At 39.0% G+C, this 19,754-nt stretch overlaps 1 protein-coding gene across 2 annotated transcripts in view; it reads left to right on the plus strand.

Moving 5' to 3' along the window:
- The window catches only part of sgcz (sarcoglycan zeta), a 407,248-nt gene that overhangs the window by 333,759 nt on the left and 53,735 nt on the right, over positions 1 to 19,754 (plus strand). For both annotated transcript variants that reach the window (XM_042485586.2, XM_042485585.2), the window contains exons 5-6: positions 7,675 to 7,797; positions 11,844 to 11,916. In XM_042485586.2, coding sequence (XP_042341520.1) covers positions 7,675 to 7,797; positions 11,844 to 11,916 — 196 coding nt within the window. The remainder of the gene's footprint in view (positions 1 to 7,674; positions 7,798 to 11,843; positions 11,917 to 19,754) is intronic.

The raw sequence follows: 19,754 nt of genomic DNA on the forward strand, positions 1-19,754 counted from the left end.
TGTCATTAAATATTTCTACACATGTGCAGTTCGTTGCATAATGGTGTTTTGTACAAATTCCTCTTAGGAACATTTTCCCTCGCAGAACATACAAAGAGCCAAGCGGGCTTTGAATATTCATTAAATTTGACATTCTAGACAGGACGGAAACTGACAAGCATATCAGCCTGACTCGCTCAGTAGAATGCTCATCTTAATCCACTGATAAGCCCCGTCATGTTTGAATAACTAATCAGGAAGTTTAGAGAGTGAAATCCAGTCAAAGACAAAATTATTCACCTGACTTAGAAAGTTATTTGGCAATGTTTTGTATGTTTTAACTGTAGATATTAAACAAAAACACAAAAATGTGTTTTCTCCAATATTCACGCTATATATTTTGTTGTATGTTGCAATTACTATTTCTGATAAAACTATGTCAAATTATTATCATATATGACACAGCTTGGTCAGCTTGGAAATACAGTGAAACATGCAATAGCTGTATTAATGTTTCTGCTTCATCTGGTTCATTTCTCTGTCTCTGTGATTACTAATAAACATACAGATAATATGCTCATCCACATTTAATTTGTTTGCATACATGAATAGGAGCTGTCTTTGTGGTCACATCTCTAAAGAGTAGAGTGAGTTTGGCAAGTATGTTTGGGCAGTTTGTGCATGCGCGAGTTGATGATCATTGGAGCATAGCCAGAGAGGGGCTTAATGCCAGTAGTATCTAAGGGGAGAGTTTGCTGCTTGTGTTAAGAGACAACATTCAAAAACACAGCTAACAAAGTTTCTTTTCAAGGCAGCAAACACATGTTCGTGCCTGCCAGAAGTCTTTCAGTGTCGGTGGATTTTGGTGTCAGGAAAGATTTTGGTTAGTGCATGTCAGAGGGAAGTTTCTAAGAGCTAATACTATATCTTCAGCTTTAAATGTGTGTGTTTGCATGCTAGCATGAATGTGTGAGCACAGACACCCAGACACTTGCACCCTAGGCTGCATTTCTGGATGCTGTAGCATATTGTCTGTTAAACTTGTTGATTATTAATTTATGCCCAACAGCGCTCAACACATTTTGCAGTCTAACTCTCAGAAGCACACACATTAACACCCATATACATGAACAGATAATGAAAAAGTAATTAATTCTCTGTTTCTGTTTGTTTCTCTGTGCTGGCAATAGCCATTGCCTGGAGCGTTGTGTTTTCGGATCGTCTGTCTGTCCATCCCACCTATTCTCTGGAATGTGATATCTCAAATGCTCTAAATTTGGCAGAAATGTCAGGGCAAAGATGTGTTTGAAGAATCCATGTTTTCACAGACATGGGCCAAAACTTTAACTGCAATTTGACTTGTTGACAGAGGTATACAACCACAAGACGGTAAATGGAGAAGTGCCCAACATAACTGCTACCATGTAATATCGCTATAGTCATACAGATGGGCAGTGGTGTCGTGGTAGCCAGTGAGGTGGGTGGACTACTAGGTAGATGAGTAGGTTAGAAGGAGGAAAGTGGGTATACTGTCCTTTCTATTCCAATGGATTTTTGACTAATAGGTGTGTATATTGTTAAAAAAAAAAAAAAAGAAAAAAGAAGTGGGTATGCTCCATAAACATGAGTGTACCCTCCACTACAGCACTGAGTGTAGGACAGAGTAAGTCACAGTAAAGTTATAAAGATGCCCTAGCATTCTCTTTTATTGGAGAAATCCTGTCAGGCCAGATAATATGACTCCAGTTGTAGAAAGTAGATTTTGCTGTTGCTCCTGCTGAGAGGCCTGAAGTCCCCCTAACCTTTTTTGTCTAGACTGTATAGCTCATGAATTGGCCCTGCCCGGAGATCCCAGGCTCTACTCCAATTCATAAAAGGTGAAAAGTGATTTAGCCAATGGCCAGACCCAGCCAAGCATTAAAAGCAGCCAGAGAAATCTTTAAAAAAGCCATAAAATCCACATCTAACAGAGCAAGGACACCCAAAGTTTGAGTTATATAACCCTATCTTTCACATAAAAGCCTTAATGCTACATTTAGCATATTGCCAGAGTTTTGACCTAAGGAAAACTATAGAGTGATTTAAATGAGACAAAATATGGTCGACTTTCTCTACATAGCCAAAGGACAAAAAGCGGCCTAATTTTAGAAGTGTTTCTAAGCTGGAGAATATATTAGCATTTACATTATGCAAATACACATGGCCATGGATGTACAGGAAAACTTTGCAAGGCCGGACACACACATAGAGAACAAATATTTACATGAATGTCACAAACTGTTTCACCCACTCGTCTGATCTCTCATCTCCAGAAGTGTGAGAGAAGGATGCTGAGGGGAAAGAAAGGTGGAGGGGGGGGTAGGAAGGCATAATCACAAAGCGCATTGAAGCTGATTTTAATTAAAATTCATCTTGACCTGTTTGGGAAAATCAACCATGCATGCGGTGTTTACTTGGCTTAGCCACAGTCTTCTTTGTACCTATCCCCCAATCCTTTTACAGTGTCTTCTTGCGTCATATCCCATCATTGCTAGAAGCCCTAATTTAAAGCCTTGAATTAAAACTCCAGGATAGCAAACCCATATAATTTTATTATGGCCTCAAAGCTTTAATGGGAAGTAGTAAAAAAGTTACACAGGCGCCATTTTAATGCCCTCTTTTTCATTAATTACAGAATACAAATTAGGGAACTTAGAATCCCATAGAAGTACATGAAAAGTTTATTCATTTTTTTCTTTTGTTTCACCCTGTTCAGAACTTGGGTTGCTAGGATGAGAGAAGGATCTACAGCACAAGTGTCCAAACTTTTTTGAACAGGGGCCAGATAAGATATTGTGTGCTTGGGGGCCAGCTGCTTCTCACATCATAGGATTTTTTTTTTTTAAATCACACACAAATGAGACAAATGCAACTGTTTTGCTGAGAATATTCAACTTTCCACTACTTGTGAAAGCAGCATCCTTCACTGTCAGCTTCATATTCTAGATTTAAGCAGATTGTAGAATATCCATTTTTGCAGTAACTACACATAAGATCATCAAATAAAACAAACATAAGTTTCACACAATGTTATACATCAGTTCAAATGTCGACCAAACTGTTACTCATGACCCCAGCATCGACAAATGTTTGTTTCAACAAGTTCTGGTTTAACCGCATTGTTAAGCAGGGATGTGTGTGGAGTTGTAGATGCCAGCAGGGGTTTCGTGTGAACCATGACAACCAGAAATTAACATGTGACAGCAGGCTGGTATGAATAGGCAAAAGTGAGTGGAGCATGCATTCATTATCCCGAATTAAATACAGTGTTTGTATTTGAAAGGGATGATAAACAGAGCACGGGGCTCTAGCACCATGGTTAAAACATTAAAATGCCTGTGATATCTGCAGGGCACCCTAATGGCTCAGCAGACTGGAGCTCATGTCGCACGCTCGAGATGCTCAGTTCAGATCTGACTCAAGACCTCAGCCACATGCACTGTACTGTAATGCTTCATTCTCGAGCACCTCTCTTCATCAGTGAGATATTCGAAAAGCTTTATTATAACTGAAGGATCCTGCTGAGGGAGGCTCTTGTGACAACAGAGGAGATCCTGTCAGGAAGTGATTATTTAAATCAGTGCATCAATTAACATGTCTGCCTAACGAGGAGTCCTGTTGTTATTGGTGACAGCAGAATTACTTTAGTGTTATCAGCGGATGAGACATTTGCAGGAGCAAATTAATTGACCAAAACCTCTTAATTTACACAGAATTAACATTAGCTACTTTCAGATTGCTAACAAGATAAAGCCAAAAAGATCAAGTATTATTACTGGACTAACCTCTTCTCGTGATGTCGATAACTTAATGTATAAATTGTGTACAGTGACAGGAGACATATAATGCAACAGAGTCACGTCTTTTCAAAGTGTCTAAATTTCATCCGGTTTGCTGCAGAGAGACTTGATTTTCCATGCTTTGTGTTCTTTATTCTTTTCAATGTTGTCAGTGTTAACAGACATTCAGAACAAACATTTCAAAAGTGACTACAGCAATAATAAACCTTTCTTCCATTTCACAGTTTTAAAGGGGTTACTGACTGACACATCAATTAAAACTAAACTCAAAAAAAGTTTAAGAGCATTTTTTAAAAAAACTACATAAAATGAACACATCCACTGTTTATTTTTTTCCTTCATTGCTACACCTCATCAGTGTTCCTTTGCCTAAAGAAAAAACGACTCAGCAGAGACATTTCCACCTGCCATTGCTCCACTATCTGTCAGTCTCTGTCTCGAAGCGATCATTTGAGAAAAATCACTTCCAGCTACGTTGTCTCATCTAGCTGCTGCTGGTGTGAGCGCACACATATATGGCACCAAATTGCTATTTGTTCATCACATAATCCTTTTTTTTTTCCTTCACAGGTTCATTTCCATTTAGTGTTAAAGCCATTGGCACAATTTGTATGTATGCACACTTTACAGCCCTTTTGCAAAGACAAGATAGAGTCGTAATACTTGAGTTAAAGACCAGATCATTTTACTGGTGGTTGTCTCCTATCTGTAAATAAGCAAGAAATAATGAACAGTTAAATATTGCTTTTTATAACCCATTTGTCTGATGTTGCTGCTCTTCGTCTATAGTTGGTGTGTAAATGTGCCTAATATTTAGGAAAGCTTTGTTTCCCAAGTTCTCACATCAGTGAAGCTCTCCATCTTCTGCTGTTTCTGTATCTTTTATACACCCATATTGGGAAGACAAGAAGCAGAAATTTTGTGAATAAACCACAAATCTTTGGAAATATGCTGACCTGCACCCATGTTGGAAATCTGCACTACGAGCTATATTATAGGACGAGAGCTGAACAGTCAAAGAGAACCAGCTAGATGTCTGAGACAGCAACTAGCACAGCACATCTCCAATTTAAACCAGCTTCACTTTCTCTTTATTGCTCCCTCTCAAACTTAAACCCCTTATTTTTTCTTTCTTTCATTCCCCTCTCCGTCTCTAACTGTCAAACCCCCACCTACCCCCTAAGTCTTTGCATACATTTGTAACACACATACACACGCTGTGCTTTAGGGCAAGCCTTTCACAACACAAATCTCAATTGCTTTTTCACACAGTCGGTGGAGGAGTGAGAGGCTTAAGGAGGGATAGATAGACAGGATAAAGACAGTGTGAGAGAGATGAGAAAAAGAGCTTAATCCCAGATTGATGGCTGCTAATAAAGTTTGATTATTACTGACAAGGCACTCTGGGTTTCTAATTGACACTTGTAATAGCCTGGGAGACCAGACAGTGGAGAAAAGGGGATAGAAAGAGAGGGAGAGCAAGACTTTTTATTTAGGCTCAGCGGGGTTGGCATGGAAGTACATCACAGTCCAAATCACAAAATGAAGGGAAACATGGATGAACAAGATGAACAAAAGGAAAACTGCCACTGTGACCACTGTTGGTAATTTGGCAGATTTCTCAGCAGATTTATCAACTTTTATCAATTTCACTGCCAATGTTTTCTTGACAAGGCACCAGCTACGTGTTTTGTCGGTTGCAGCAATTGGCAACAAATAATAGGTGACTTTGCTTTTAGATAACCATAGACAATACTACCCCTAAGAATGGAAATAATAGCAAATACAACCATGTGCAAATTCTGGTAATTTAACCATTCTGACATACATAGTTGCTTCCCAAAGAGAAGCATGACTAAAAGTGGTCTGAATCCATGTTCAGGTTTTTTACCCATTTTGAATATCATCAGCCTATTCAATGGCTGTTATCGAATGTCATGTTACAACCATTTGAATGCTTCAGATGGGGCAAACTGCACCTACAAGTTGGCCAGAAGGTGCACATCCAATGTTGTGAGATGGTTTCATTTTCTATAGGTTTCATTTTTGTTAGGTTTAAGTGCCAGAAATACTTGATTAGATTTAAAGAAAAAAAGATCAAAATAAGTACGGTATGTAACTTAAATTAGGTTACGTGCATTTTGTAACTGAAAATAAGTCGAATTTTGGTTTCACATGGGACACAAACAGCCATCTCCTTGGAGAAAGTCCTGTGTTTGACCCATCCATCTAACCCAACCTGAGTGGACTTTGTCATTCTTTATAGTAAGTCACCTGGCTTCCTCCCTTGCTCCATTTACAATTAGTACAGCCACTAGACTTTGCAACCTATAAACCTGAATATAAGCTGTAGAGTCATAAATCTATGCTCCTGGTGACTACTGACACTGGCCATTTCAAGGGCTGATAACATTTGAACCAGGTTTTATTTCATCATGTGTTGATGAAACATGGCTTGGATGGTAGTTTTGCTCTGTGTGTCCTGTGTTAGAAGGCAATTGCTTGGTAACCAAAACAGTGTTTTTGTTTCATTTGGTCTAAAAAAGGCATCAAAAACATAGAAGCAACTTTTTAAACGGGCAAAACTTCTAGAAAAAAATTACCTTTGTTGTGGACTTAACTATCCATTAAATCATTATCACTCAAGTTATAGTGGAGAACTTTTTTTTAAGGAGTAGGGTTTTAAAATTACCCTTTATTTTCCTTTTTTTCCCTTTTCTACTGTCAACCCCACACCCCCGTTTGTAGAACAAACGCTTTTCAAATTGATCACTTTTCACTTCTTTTCGACAGAAACTTGGCAACCAAAATACAACTTTCTTAATGTTTGTTTAGAGTGCACACTTCCACATGAGGTGGAAACTGTATAATTTGTCAAAATATTGTCTTCACCATTTTCTAAATTTGCTTTTCACACCCTGCCTCCCTTCAAATGGTATATTTTGTCCTAAAGGCAAAATCATAAAGGGAAATGCTATTTTGTGTTAAAAGTACATTTCTCAAGTTTTACAGGGACTTTACGAACTCCAAACACAAGGCAGTCGTGTCTGACTGCTGATTTTTGTTTTTAACACTTCACCTCTGAGGTCCCAGCTTACAATTCATCCTCACTGTGACAGTGTGGGTACAATACCACTTCCATATTCACTACTTTGCTTCCATAAATAAGAGTAATTTACAGTCATCTATGGAATAATAATATTTCATGTTTTTTATATTATTTTAAAGTTGTTTTGAGGGTGGCTACACCTAAGTAATAAAAAAAAATTAAAAAACTGTCTCACCAGTAGTAGTATCTAGCCACATACATTAAGGTGTTGGTGCTAAGGTTTTTAGATGTTCCCTCTATTATGTATGCTCCCACCCCAGCACAACTGCAATAAATGGAATTCAGTGTTTGGCACCCAAAGCTTTGGAAATATATCTCTCCAGACAGAGTCCCCATTTTACTTTGAATAATCCCCAGATCATACTGTCAACAGTTTTTTGACTGTGCCTTTAGTAGAAAGTAGTTCTGTTACCAGTATTAACACAGCTTGTTCTGTAGTTTATCCAGATTTAGGTAGGACATTGTTCCAGTATTTGTCTATATGCTCCTACTCGTTTTATATCACAACAACTTGGATCATGTTAGTGTCCCTTGTGTCTGTTCTGATGTTGTCTTGTCACAGCAAGACAACACTTAGAGATGCTGGAGTTCAGAGTTCAAATCCCTCTGTTGTTGTTCAAGAAAAACCTCCCATGCACCAATGGTTCTGTAAGGAGCTTTGGATAAAAACATCTACTGGATGGCCTGTTTTATGTGCCTTGAATATTCTGAAATTTTAACCTCTCTCTTTCTTTCTCTTTCTCTCAGGTTCAGAAATGGTAGAGGCTCAGTGTCAGAGATTTGAGGTGAGAGGTACAGACGGAGAGAGAGTTCTGTTCTCTGCAGATGAAGAGGAGATCAGCATCGGCACCGAGAAACTTAGAGTCACAGGTATGGGCACACACAAAAAGTTCACACAACAAAGGACTGAGCCCATAACCGAACCTGCAGCCGCTGCAGCGAGGATGCAGCCTCTGCACTCGGGGTGTCCATTCCACCAACTGAGCAGCTGGGTGCCCCAATTCTTTTTTTTTTTTTTTTTTTGTAACGTGCCTTGTGGAGTTTTCAATAACTAGTAACGCTGTGAAGCATTTTTGTTAAATGTTTTCAGTCTTTGCTTAGGAAACGCATTTAGGATATTTGTTTAAGAACACACTCAATGCATTTTGGTGAGCCACACTGAATATAGACATACCTTTTGTTTGTTTACAACAACAAAAAAAAACTCCACAGGGCACCTTCAATATTTGATATCTTTTAATTCAGGCAATTTCCATGTTCCCTAAATTTTGTGCAGTACAGATTAATTGCTTTGGAATTCCATAAAACAGAGTGAGACAGGTCCATTGTCTGACACCCAGAATGCTCTACCAAATGGAAATTAATTTTGCATCCAGATATCTGACACATAATCATAACATCATCATCTTGACTTGTTGCTGTCTGAACTGTAATTAAAAGGGCACTATCAATCACATCAGTACAAGGTAAAGCTATAAACAAATGCAAATCATGCTATATACATGTACTGTATATATCACTGCAGAGGTCACAGTTCTGCCTAGCTCCCACACTTATTTCCTGCACTCATGAGGGACTCATGCGAATATTTTTCATGATTCATGAGGGGGCAGACACAGCGGTGGACGAAGAGTGGCCTCAGACTAATTTGTGTAACAAGGTTACTTGAGGACACACAAGGTTTACAGTGCATACACACACTGTAAGCTGTTAAACAGAGTGCTCTTGATGAGTGCAGCCAAACATGACTTGGGTCAGCAAGCAGAGCAATTTTATGCAGAATTGAAAAAAAGAGGCCAGAACAAAAGAGAGATACAGTAGGAACAGAGAGAAAGAGAAAGGAAGGGAAGAAGATACGAACGGATGAGCAGTCCAAGCAAAGCCAGGTGCGCTGAATCGCAGAAAAAAAGCAATTTATATGAGATGTAAAGAAAGAAGAGAAGAGTGAGAGGGAAATAGCATTTTAGTGCAATCCAGTATCTATTTTTCTTTCTTTTCATTTACTCATTGTCTCTCATTAAATGTGAGCGAGGAAATCCATTGGAAGTGTGTGTGTTGTGTGTATGTGTGTGTGCTCGCGCGCAGCTATATTTGCTGGCGTGTTTGAATATGTCAGTAATTCAATTTATTTTCCAGGAACATACATAATATGCATTTCCATAAAAGCACAATTTCAACTTTCAAGGTGAACTACACAAATACAAAAGCCCGGGTAATTGGGAAGATGTGTCCATTAGAGGCGCTCTGAAAGAATGCTGCCATAATTCACTGTTTGATGGAGGTCAGAGATAAAAAAAACAACTAAACAGTGGACAGAATACAAATATGAAGACATCCATACAGCATATGCACTGAGGTCCAGTGCATGCTCTGACACTGTTTATTTATTATGTAGTTATGATTTTAATATTTAAGATTAACAGTGTTTCCATACATTGCTGCCCTCTGCAGTGGCAGGAAGCATACAGCAAAGACCACATAGCTTATGTGGAAGGCTGCATGTAAGCCTATTGTTTGTGAGAACCAGCCAATGCAAGCCAGTGCCATGGCAGCAGCTTGTGAGGTGAGATGCTGGTGGGCTTATGCTTGATTTCCATTTGTAAAAATACAAACCCAGTGTGAATTGTGTTGGTTCCAATGTACTGGCTTTGAAAACGCTTCATGGGTGTTGTGTACCACGACAGGTGGCACCCAAAAAGGCTATGAGAAGCTCACGAACATTTGAAGTACACAGCAGAGCACTCAGGAGAGTATTTCATGCAAATGTAAATATAGAGGTGAACCAAAAAGTAACACAGTCAGAAGCTGGAACAGACATGGCTTGTGGTTGACAAAGTGAGAAACGTCATTGTATAGAGTAGCAATCAAACATAACATGCAAACCTTTAACTGCTATTTTGACCATTGTTTAGAGAACTGGGAGCGTTTTCTCTTTTCTTGTTTCCTCCTGTTGGCAGTTGCACAAACAGACATTTGTACGGTGTTCAGTGGGCCTTGGAATAAACCTCAGAAAACATGTGTCTCAACTGAAACAAAAGCAACAGTTCCCTCCAAGTTTTTGGTCCCTTTATAGGTACAGCTGCACCTTTATGGAGATGTGGTCCTCAGTTTGAAACAACGTTTCAAGTAGCCTTTTGTTATCGGTGGGCCTGGTCAAAGTTGCCTTGTGTGGTAGAAGATTTGTAGCAGCGCAGAGTTTCCAACATGCTTCCTATAGCCTCAGCAGGAGCTGTGGCCAGTGCTCCCCCCAAGCATCTGTTCAGGGGCTGCAGGCCAAAGCAGAGGTGCTTGCTGCACACGGGGGGTTAAACACTGCATTATGTCAGAGCCAACCTTTTCTACCAATAATTATGTCCATACTGCATGCAACTGGCATTACTAAAATATGTTTTGGGTGAAATGTAATACCACTGAGGAAAAATCAAACAGAATTAGCAAAAAATTATGACTGAAGTGTGTTTAAGTACTTAAAAAGAACTTTTTTAACATTAGGGAAAGATTATACCTTTGATGTATTATTTTAAAAATCAAGAGGAGACACTACAGATGAAAACTATGGACTATTTTGCTTCCATAACATGTCTTCTTTTCAGACTCACATATTTTTCACATATAATTCATAGCCTAAATGACTTAGAATTGTATTCCTAAAAAACATAGTAAAAATTAATGTTGAATTACTTTTGACAAGATTTTCTGATTGACGGAGTGACAAAAAGAGATTTCCCAAATTTCTTCTGTGAAAATGTTTGACTCTAATATGTCAACCAAATGAAACAATATTTTTGAGCGTGGCTTTATCCAGTGTTCAGATTTCTGTTCCAGAAATGTTGGCGAAAAAGTGCATACTTTACAATAAGCCTCATGTTGCACATTAAAACATTTCAGGAAACTTGTAATACAAAAAGAGAATTGCATTTTTTATATGGTAATATCTGTCAGTAGAGATTTAAAGATTACACCACTTACCTGGAGGTTCTTATTTTTAATCTAAAAACATATGAAATTTTACATTACATTTCTTTTAAGGCACTTTTTTTCAAAATTCCATTGTTTTTTGTGAGGGGGGGGGGGTTCTTCTCATATTCAGAGCCAGAAATCTCCGATAGCACTTACATACAACAAACTTTCCACTTTTATTCCTTTCTATATTCTGATGGTTTTCAAAGAGGGGTTTGCTCATAAGTCATTCAAAGCCTGATTTATTTAATATTTTATTCCTAAAAACATGGTGAAATTGATGTTTTATGGTTGTTGACAGTATTTTCTGATTTATTGAGTAATAAAAAGATATTTCCCTCTGTAAAAACGTTTGCCTCCAATATGTCAACAAGATGAAACACGATTTTTTTTAGCCTGGCTTTATCCAGTGTTCAGATTTATGTACTGGAAATGTGGGCAATTCATTGCATATTTAGTTAGCTATTGTTTCATTTGCATATTTAAGTGTACAGTTTTAGAAAACTAAAATAATTGCCTCAAAGTAAAAAATAAATTAGGAAAGTTTCATAGTGATATAGTAAAAAAATTTGTAACCTTCTCACCTCTAGTGTCTCCCATCAAGTCAAAACTGATTTAAATTGTGGGACAAGATATTACCTGTGGGACAGGATGTTGAAGTCCAACACCACCTAGCTCCCCATCTTTTTCATCTTCATGACATTGTTACTACCTGCTACCTGTGAAATGGGTAGGCATTAGGGTTAGTATATGGGATTAGTATATATTGCTTTACTGAAATACTGTCATATTTGAAGATGATTTGCATGCCACAGATCTTTGCAGCATGCCGTGCATTTTAAATGTCTGCCTCCGCTCCAAGAACAGAGGTGTGATGCAATAGAGTGCAGGCTTTCACACAAAAGATGGATGTGTTTTCTTATTCCTCCTTTCATCCACTCTTATCCTCTCTACAGGGAATGAAGGTGTGGTGTTCAGCCATTCTGTAGAGACATCACATGTAAGGGCAGAACCCTTCCAGGACCTAAAGTAAGTCCCCTAAATTATTCTCTAAGTATGCATAGATAGAGATGTGTGTATGTGTATGTGTGTGTGTGTGTGTGTGTGTGTGTGTGTGTGTGTGTGTGTGTGTGTGTGTGTGTGTGTGTGTGTAAGACAAGCATTCTGGCACACTGACTCATTTTACAAGTTCCCCTTGCCGTTAATATTTTAGTTGTGGTTGAATATTTATGAAATGTCTGTTCTTGTGAATAATTACTGAGATAGTAACACCACAAATAACAATTTTGGGAAAAATCTGTAAAAATTTAAGCTGCTGAGTTTGCTAACAAGTCAGACCTGTGGCACCAGTGTGCTCATGACTTCTAATCAGCTCTCTGCAGAGAGAGGTGTGCTGCTGAGTGGCAGTCTGACAGGCCCGACAGAGGGAACAAAAGTCCTCTGGGCTGCAGTGTTCAAGGGTCAGGCTGTCACCGAGTGGAGCCGTCCACTGATACATGCACTTGAACACATGTCGTACAAGGTTTGTGCTCAGTTTCTTACTAGGATAGTTTATGAGCTTTTTAGGTGGTGCTTGAATTCTATGAAGACACAGTTTGCATCAGACTCATCTCAAACTGATGTGAGCTAATGAGGGCTAGATCTTGTTTATCTTTTGTTTCTACAAATAGCATAAAAGACAATAAAAAACATTAAAAAAAAAAAAAAAACATCTGTAGGGTTGCCCTCCAGTAGTCATCCATAAGACTATACAATAAGCGACCATATGCCCCTCCAACAAACACTGTTATGTGAGAAACACATTCACATCATAGACATCACACATTCAGAGAAACCCCTGTCCAGTCACAGTATACATGTAGGTTGTAATTTCAGTTCATTCACATATAAATCCAGAACTGAGAACAGACATCTTCCTGTAGTTATAGTCTACAATCTCAAGATTGCGTGTTGTTGTCTGTTCTTAGTGCACAAGCTGGGAAGCCGTTATATGCTCTACTGCTCTCACTTGGTATAGCCTCCAAAAATAACTGAAATAAGAGAATTGGTCCATCAATAAAGGAATATTCTATTCTATTCTATCTGCCTAATTTTAAAGCTCTCAGAAGTACAGAGGTGAATGAATCGGTTGGTACTTTTATTATGCATAGGCATTTTACTATTTCTGCATGTTTACTATCTTTTATGTTTCTATTGTGGTATTGTGTATCTGCATCCCCTCTCCTGAGGTGTGTTTTGTGTCTTTCAGGCACATATGAGGTTCTTTCATTACAGATGTCTCAGCTTCATTTGGGCAGTGTCAGACAAGATTTAGCTGGAGTGGCTTTAAGCCAGGGAGGAAAATACAAACAGCAGGGAAAGAAGGGAAAAAGCAATGGTGGAAACCAAGATGCATAGAATGCTTTGTACAAGGAAAAGGTGAAAAGGGGAGGGTGCGATATAATTGACTGGACATAGAGAGAGGAAGCAGGGCTGGAGTAGGGGTGATGAAGAGGACAATCAAAAGATAGAAGAAAAATAAGACAGAGGGCAGATGAGGGTGACAGGGGGAAAGGGTTCAGGAGAAGGGGATGGAAGTTGGTGTATAGTGGAATAGATTAAATCGAACTGGCTCCTGCAGGGAGATTGAGTCGTAGCTGCAGCAGCACATAATGGGAAATAACAAAAAATATGATGGCATTCAGGGTCTCCAAAATCGCCTTTCTTTGTGGAAAAAAATGGAGATGTTTGAGATATTGAGCCAGAGTATAAAACGACTTGTCAACTGAAAAAGTTGCATGATTAGTGTGTTTTTCATCGGCTTGCTTTTAAAAGAAGCAGAGAATTTGGCAAGGCGATGTTCGGGTAGGCTGATGACACCACAAGACATGCCAGCCGTTATGAATTTTTAAATGTGAGGAATTGTAGGACAATGCCAGTTGCTTGATACTCTCCTAAAGCATTTCATTTCTTTATTCAATCAAGCATTTAATCAGCTTGCATTGAGCTTGGCAGCAGCACCATCAATGGCTTATCCCTCTCTAAAACATTTACAAGCACCTTAATGGAGTCTCTGTTGAAGCTAATATTCTTTTTCACTTTATAGCACTGAGTAAATTGCCTGCTCAAGTAGATGTTGAATTTCAGCTCAGTCAAGCGGTTGTTGGACTTTGTTAGCATTGCCTGAACCAAGACTATCTACCTCCCTTTATGTTGTACTTCTAGTTTGCATGTATTCTCACTCTGCCCTGGACCTTATTTCCTTGTTTTGTATGTAGTTGACTTAATGAAGTGTACAAGATGAGTATGGATAGTAAGACTAAGCAGTGCCTTGGATGCTCATAGATCCTAGATATGTGATTACCAAATCACATATGCAAGATTAACCAAAACTGTTACTACAGTCTAGTATTCTCATTCTTTCTCTTACCACAATATTCCCCTTTCTGTACTCACAGTATAATTCAAATAACCTTAAAAAAAGTTAAAAAAAAAAATAAAAACCCGTCAGACATGAAATAGATTCAGAAACAGAGAGAAATTGAATGATTTGACACAGAGGTATTTGGGTGGACAGAGAGAGACAAAAGAATGAAGCAAAGCAAAATGGGTAGGGTAGGAAATAGGACCCCATACGTGCTGAGGGATCAAAGGAGAGGAGAGGAAGGAGGCTTTTCAAGGGGTGGGTAAACTAGACAGAGTTAGATTAGGTGAAGGGAACTGAGAAGAGCAAGAGGGGAGGTGTGGAGTTAGGTGAGGATGGAAAACATACAGAGAGGAGGAGGAGCAAGAACATTGGGTCAATGTACGGGTCAGTGCAGATAAGCAAGCCGTTGAAATCTGCGGTGAAGGTAAAGAAAGAAGAAAGAAATATCTCCAGTGAGTGTGGTTGTAAACATATGGGCTGTTATATTTTTCATTAGGTTTAACTAATTTTATGAAATTAATGCTCCTATGGAGTTACATGAAAGAAATTATGCAGTTTAAAAGAACTCAGTGGATCGGTTTTGCCTGAATTGCCCTTGTCATCAACAGTGTCAAGCCAAACAAGAATGGCACCATTTAAAGAGAACTACACCCACTGTCAGTGTTCATACATGTAATTCCTATGGTCTAAAACAGTCCAAATGTTTTAGTAAACATGAACAAGTCTACCAGAAATCCACAAAAAAGAGTTCTAATGTCATAGGGTATACAGTCTGTAGCTGCTCCACAGACAATAAATGAGAAACATGTTATAGATGACACCAAGAGCATCCAGGGGGATCTTCTGACTTTAAGGATTCATTTTCTGTTTCATAACTGACAACACTACAGTAAGGAATGGAAATTATGAAGCCTTCTGGGTGCTGCCATCTTGGAAGGATAAACATCTGTAGCTATCATAGCTGCTGCTCAAAACCTTATTTTAATCATTAAACATCTGAAATGTACAAGTTTGTGCAAAAAAAGCATGGCCATTAAAAAGAAAAAAAGGCAAAGGAGTAAATTAGTAGAAACTTGAGTTATTTAATTATATCACTTGTTACATTAACATTAACGTTGTGGTCCCTTTCTGGTGTTTGACATTAGTGCCCCCAGCTGTGAGTAATGCAAAACCTTAAAATATTTTAAGGCCCACATCTAATTTGCAAACGCATAGGTACAAGACCCTCAGAGCTACAGCCAGATACCATATACACAATCACATGTAGAAAGATTAGCTAGCCAATGCTATGCTAACTAAAGGCTACAAACCAAAGGCTAAACATTAACCTTCCAGTATCTAGCAAAATGAAACTCAATGTTAGCCTGCCTTTGTGTCTGGCTATATATAGTTTATGTTTTGTGTTAGTTTAGCAGTTCTTTTCTATATTTACAGTAAACAACCAGCTAATGGCACTCGTACCCTTACCTTTTCAAAATGGCCGACTCGCCGATGATGGTAATACATTCCCATTCCCATAGAATAAACCTATTTTGGGAATAAAACTGAATGCAAACATCCTTAAGGGGTCCACAAAATAAATCTCCCATTCATCGTGCATGTAGCAGCCTTTATACCAGATGATATCATGTTTATCAAGTTTGAGACTCGTCTGTTTTTTTGGCTTTGAGAGGGAGTAGCTCATGTTCACAAATATTGACTGAACATTCCTCTGCCATGGAAATAACATAATGGAATTCTCGATTTAGGTGATATTCCCCTTTAACAACATTGACATATACATATATTAACATAAAATTAACCACGCACGCATAAAAAAATAAAGACACACGTTAATGAAACAAATGCAAACCATCTATTGAAAACACAACATAAATGTACTATCGCACCTTGTGCACATGAAGTTCAACCAACCAATTAAGTGGCACAAGCTGACACACAAAGAATCCTGGATTAAAACCCACATTAAGACACAAATTTATGGCATGCATGAGGTGAAACCACTAATCACCCCACACACAGCTCTGCTAGTGTAACTGTATGAATATATCAAGAACAGCAAGTGATGTGCATAAAGTGAAACATTCACACACACACAAACACACACACACATTGGGTTGACCTCTCTACTGCATCACCTACTGCAGGGTTAATGAAAACCATAGAAAAATAACACTGATAAAAAGGTGATTACATGCTTCACATACTCCCCCCTCTCTGTCGTCAGTCATTAGCTGTTAAATGGTAAGGAAAGAAACAACAGACTCAAGCGTAGTTATTAGAACGAAAATTATTTTCGTTTTTTAATTGAGGTATATATGAATAGATATTTCACGCCACTAGTAGAGATTGTATCAGCACAAAATAGAAAGTGCAGGTTCTCTTCTCTTTTTCTGATTCACAGGCCTTTTTTTTACACTCAAGATTTTAATCCCTCTCTGTTTGAAACGTTCTATCTTTCTATCTGCCTTTTTCTTCATGGTATCTTTGTCCTCATCTCTCTGCTTCCCAACTCTCTCTTGTTGACTAACTCTCTTACACCACTTTTGTCTTTGTCGTTCTCATTCTGTCTAGATCTTCCCACGTGTGCATTCCCTTCTTTCTGCCACCATCTCCCCCTCTTTTTCTGTCTCTTTATGAAAAGTAGAGCGTTGTGCAGTGAAGGTAAATGGGACATGTAATGAGCGGATTGAAGTCCATTTAAAGCTAATGATCTATCTTACAGTTTAACAGTGAGCGAGGGGGGAGAAGAAAAGAGGGAAACAGAAAGATAGATGGCGCACACTTTACATGATAACTTATATAGGTCAAGAAATCCAAATCAGGAAAGATAAAGTCTGGGTCAATCTGCATCTTGCATACTACACTGCATATTTCTTTAGTGTTGCACAGTCATTTGTAAGTAATTTGGTCTTATTGTAGGCTGGGAAAAGAATGACCAATGCAACAGGCTGAAAGGAGTGGATGAAAGATTGGATCAGACACTTTACGTCAAGTTATATTTAGGCAAACAAAAACCTGATGGCAAGTTGAACAAGCACTTGACAAGCTGAGAATCAAACACTACTCCAGTGTTGTGTTAGGTCAATGCCACAATCCTATAAGAATAAAAGCACTTGCACTAAAACAAACTTTCAGCAAAAACACACATTTAAGCATTTGTTTTTGCCTTTGTGATTGAGTCAGAGTAGAAGTAAGACTTGAAGTCATGCAATATGCCAGTCAAAGTGACCAAAGAGGTATGCAGTTAAGACTTCGATTGTTGTTGGTTAAAAAGCTACAGGAGTCTTGCCGTGGCTAGCAGATGTGAGTAAAACTAAAGAGGCATGAATGCACAACACAGCACTGGAACTGGGTTATGCTAGCAGCACAGAAACAAAATGCTCAGCAGTTGGCTTTCCAGAGAACACTCCAGGAACACGATGTCGTGCGTTCTAAAAGCCTGCAGTGTGATCGCCACTGTGAGTCGTGTTCACACTATTGCGCTTTTTTTTTTCTTTCTTTTTTTTCCAAACTGCTTTTTCCACTTTAAAGTGAACTGGGAGCGGCCGGGAGGCAGACAGAAAGCAGTCACTTTGGAGAAAAATGCTGTGCCTGGCATCTTTTTAAAGCAGCACAGTTCAAAACCTTAAAGAAGCATTCACGATAGTGACTGACTAAATAACATGAAAAAAGACACGCGGATCGACAAATCGCAGGCAGCCAACAACAACAACAACAACACCAAACAGACTGAAAATGGAGGAAGTAGCTGTGGAAAAGTTGCTAGTGGATGTTTCTTTGACTAGAGCACATTGGCTGTTGTAGCTGGTACATTTTACTGATAGAGGCAGCGACTCCAGAGAGTCTCTGTGATAACAAAATGTGCTTTTCATTATCAGTACAACTTGTGGCTGAATGCAGCCTTAGATAGCCGAGAAAAGTTCCCACATGCAAAGGTAACAATACTTACTGGACATACTATATAACTGGAATAACTTGACACAACTCATCTCAGATGATAAATGATCACTCTTTTTTCGGTGAGCTTTGGATACATGACTGAATTGCTAAAAAACAGACAGCGCGAAGTTGGACTATGCACCATGCCACAATTTAAAAACTGCTCAGAAATGGCCGGGCAATGTGACAAAGAGCTCAAGGAATGGTCCTAGTCCTAGTCTCTAAATTCCCCAGATGTCAACCTGATCGAGCATTGGTGGGACATGCTGGTACCCCGGATCTATGGTGGGGCCTGCTTGGATTGGCTCTGACATGTCAAAGCATGGACACAGGACCTCTGGGGGGTGTCCTGTGGTGTCTGGCACCAGGTTGTTGATGGCAGATCATGTGAGTCCCATGGTTTTTAGGTTTTTAGGTTGGGCACCAGCACACCCCATGGATGCTCAGTCAGATTGGCTCGTGCATTTAAATACGTATACTAATACCTTTTTTTTACTTTTCATAATGTCACCCACACGTTTGCCTCAGTGCAAACATCCATGTATTGACAGTATGTTTTGATTACTGGCTAAAAAGATCAATCAGTGTCAAGAAAGTTCACTGGATTCAACATTGACACATTTGCTACGGGAGTGTATCTTTGCTCCCATGATCCTCTCTTCCCAAGTTCAATATTTTGCCAACACTCATAACCCCTCCATCTTTTCCATGCCACATTCTTTTTCACTCTCTGTCCCTTATCTAGCTTTGATAAACTCAGCATGTTGATACATAAAACATATCAGATTTTATAAGATAAAAATTGGTGAATAAGAGTGCCTGTGAAGGTTTTAGATCCCTTGGGAATAGTCACTTGTTATGGATATCTGCCCTTAACCCGACCTACTTCCTAACCATCACCTGTGTAGAAATGGGAAAGAAACCTGACCCTAGACCTCTTTTAGAACATTACTTTCCCTTAATTTATTGGTTAGTTGCCATTTCTTAAATATATTTATTCTTTTTGGCTGCAAATCATTTCAGAACTGCTGTCCTGACAGAAAGACCAACTACGTTTAGACTAAGACCTGCGTCAGTACAATTTACCTAACAAATCCTGTTATATCACATATCAGTAATGTCTGTTAGGCCGGAGATATACTTGCATTCATGTACGAGTCCAGGTGCATCCAGCTGTATCATGAGCGTTCTTGTATACATACTTGCCTTTAGGCGATGCATGTTACTGGAGGATATCTCTAGAGGGCACACAAGAGAGCTCACGCCATATACAACCATTGGATGTGTGGGATGTCAACAACAGTCATGGCAACACTCGAGGAGGTTACTATCATGGTAATGCTGAGATCAAGGCAGAAAAGGCGACAGTGGCAACAATTTGGTCGGACGTAAGGTCTCTAAATCAAGCCTGTCAGGACAATGGGGAGTACATGTCTCTTGTGTTGTGTCTACACAGTTACATCGGCTTAGCCTATTCACTGTCCCTGCAGTTTATACATACCATACATACTGCATCTCA

The sequence above is a fragment of the Plectropomus leopardus genome, chromosome 3 (assembly GCF_026936395.1).
Source record: "Plectropomus leopardus strain MGB_pleo_1.0 chromosome 3, ASM2693639v1, whole genome shotgun sequence".
NCBI classification, from domain to species: domain Eukaryota; kingdom Metazoa; phylum Chordata; class Actinopteri; order Perciformes; family Serranidae; genus Plectropomus; species Plectropomus leopardus.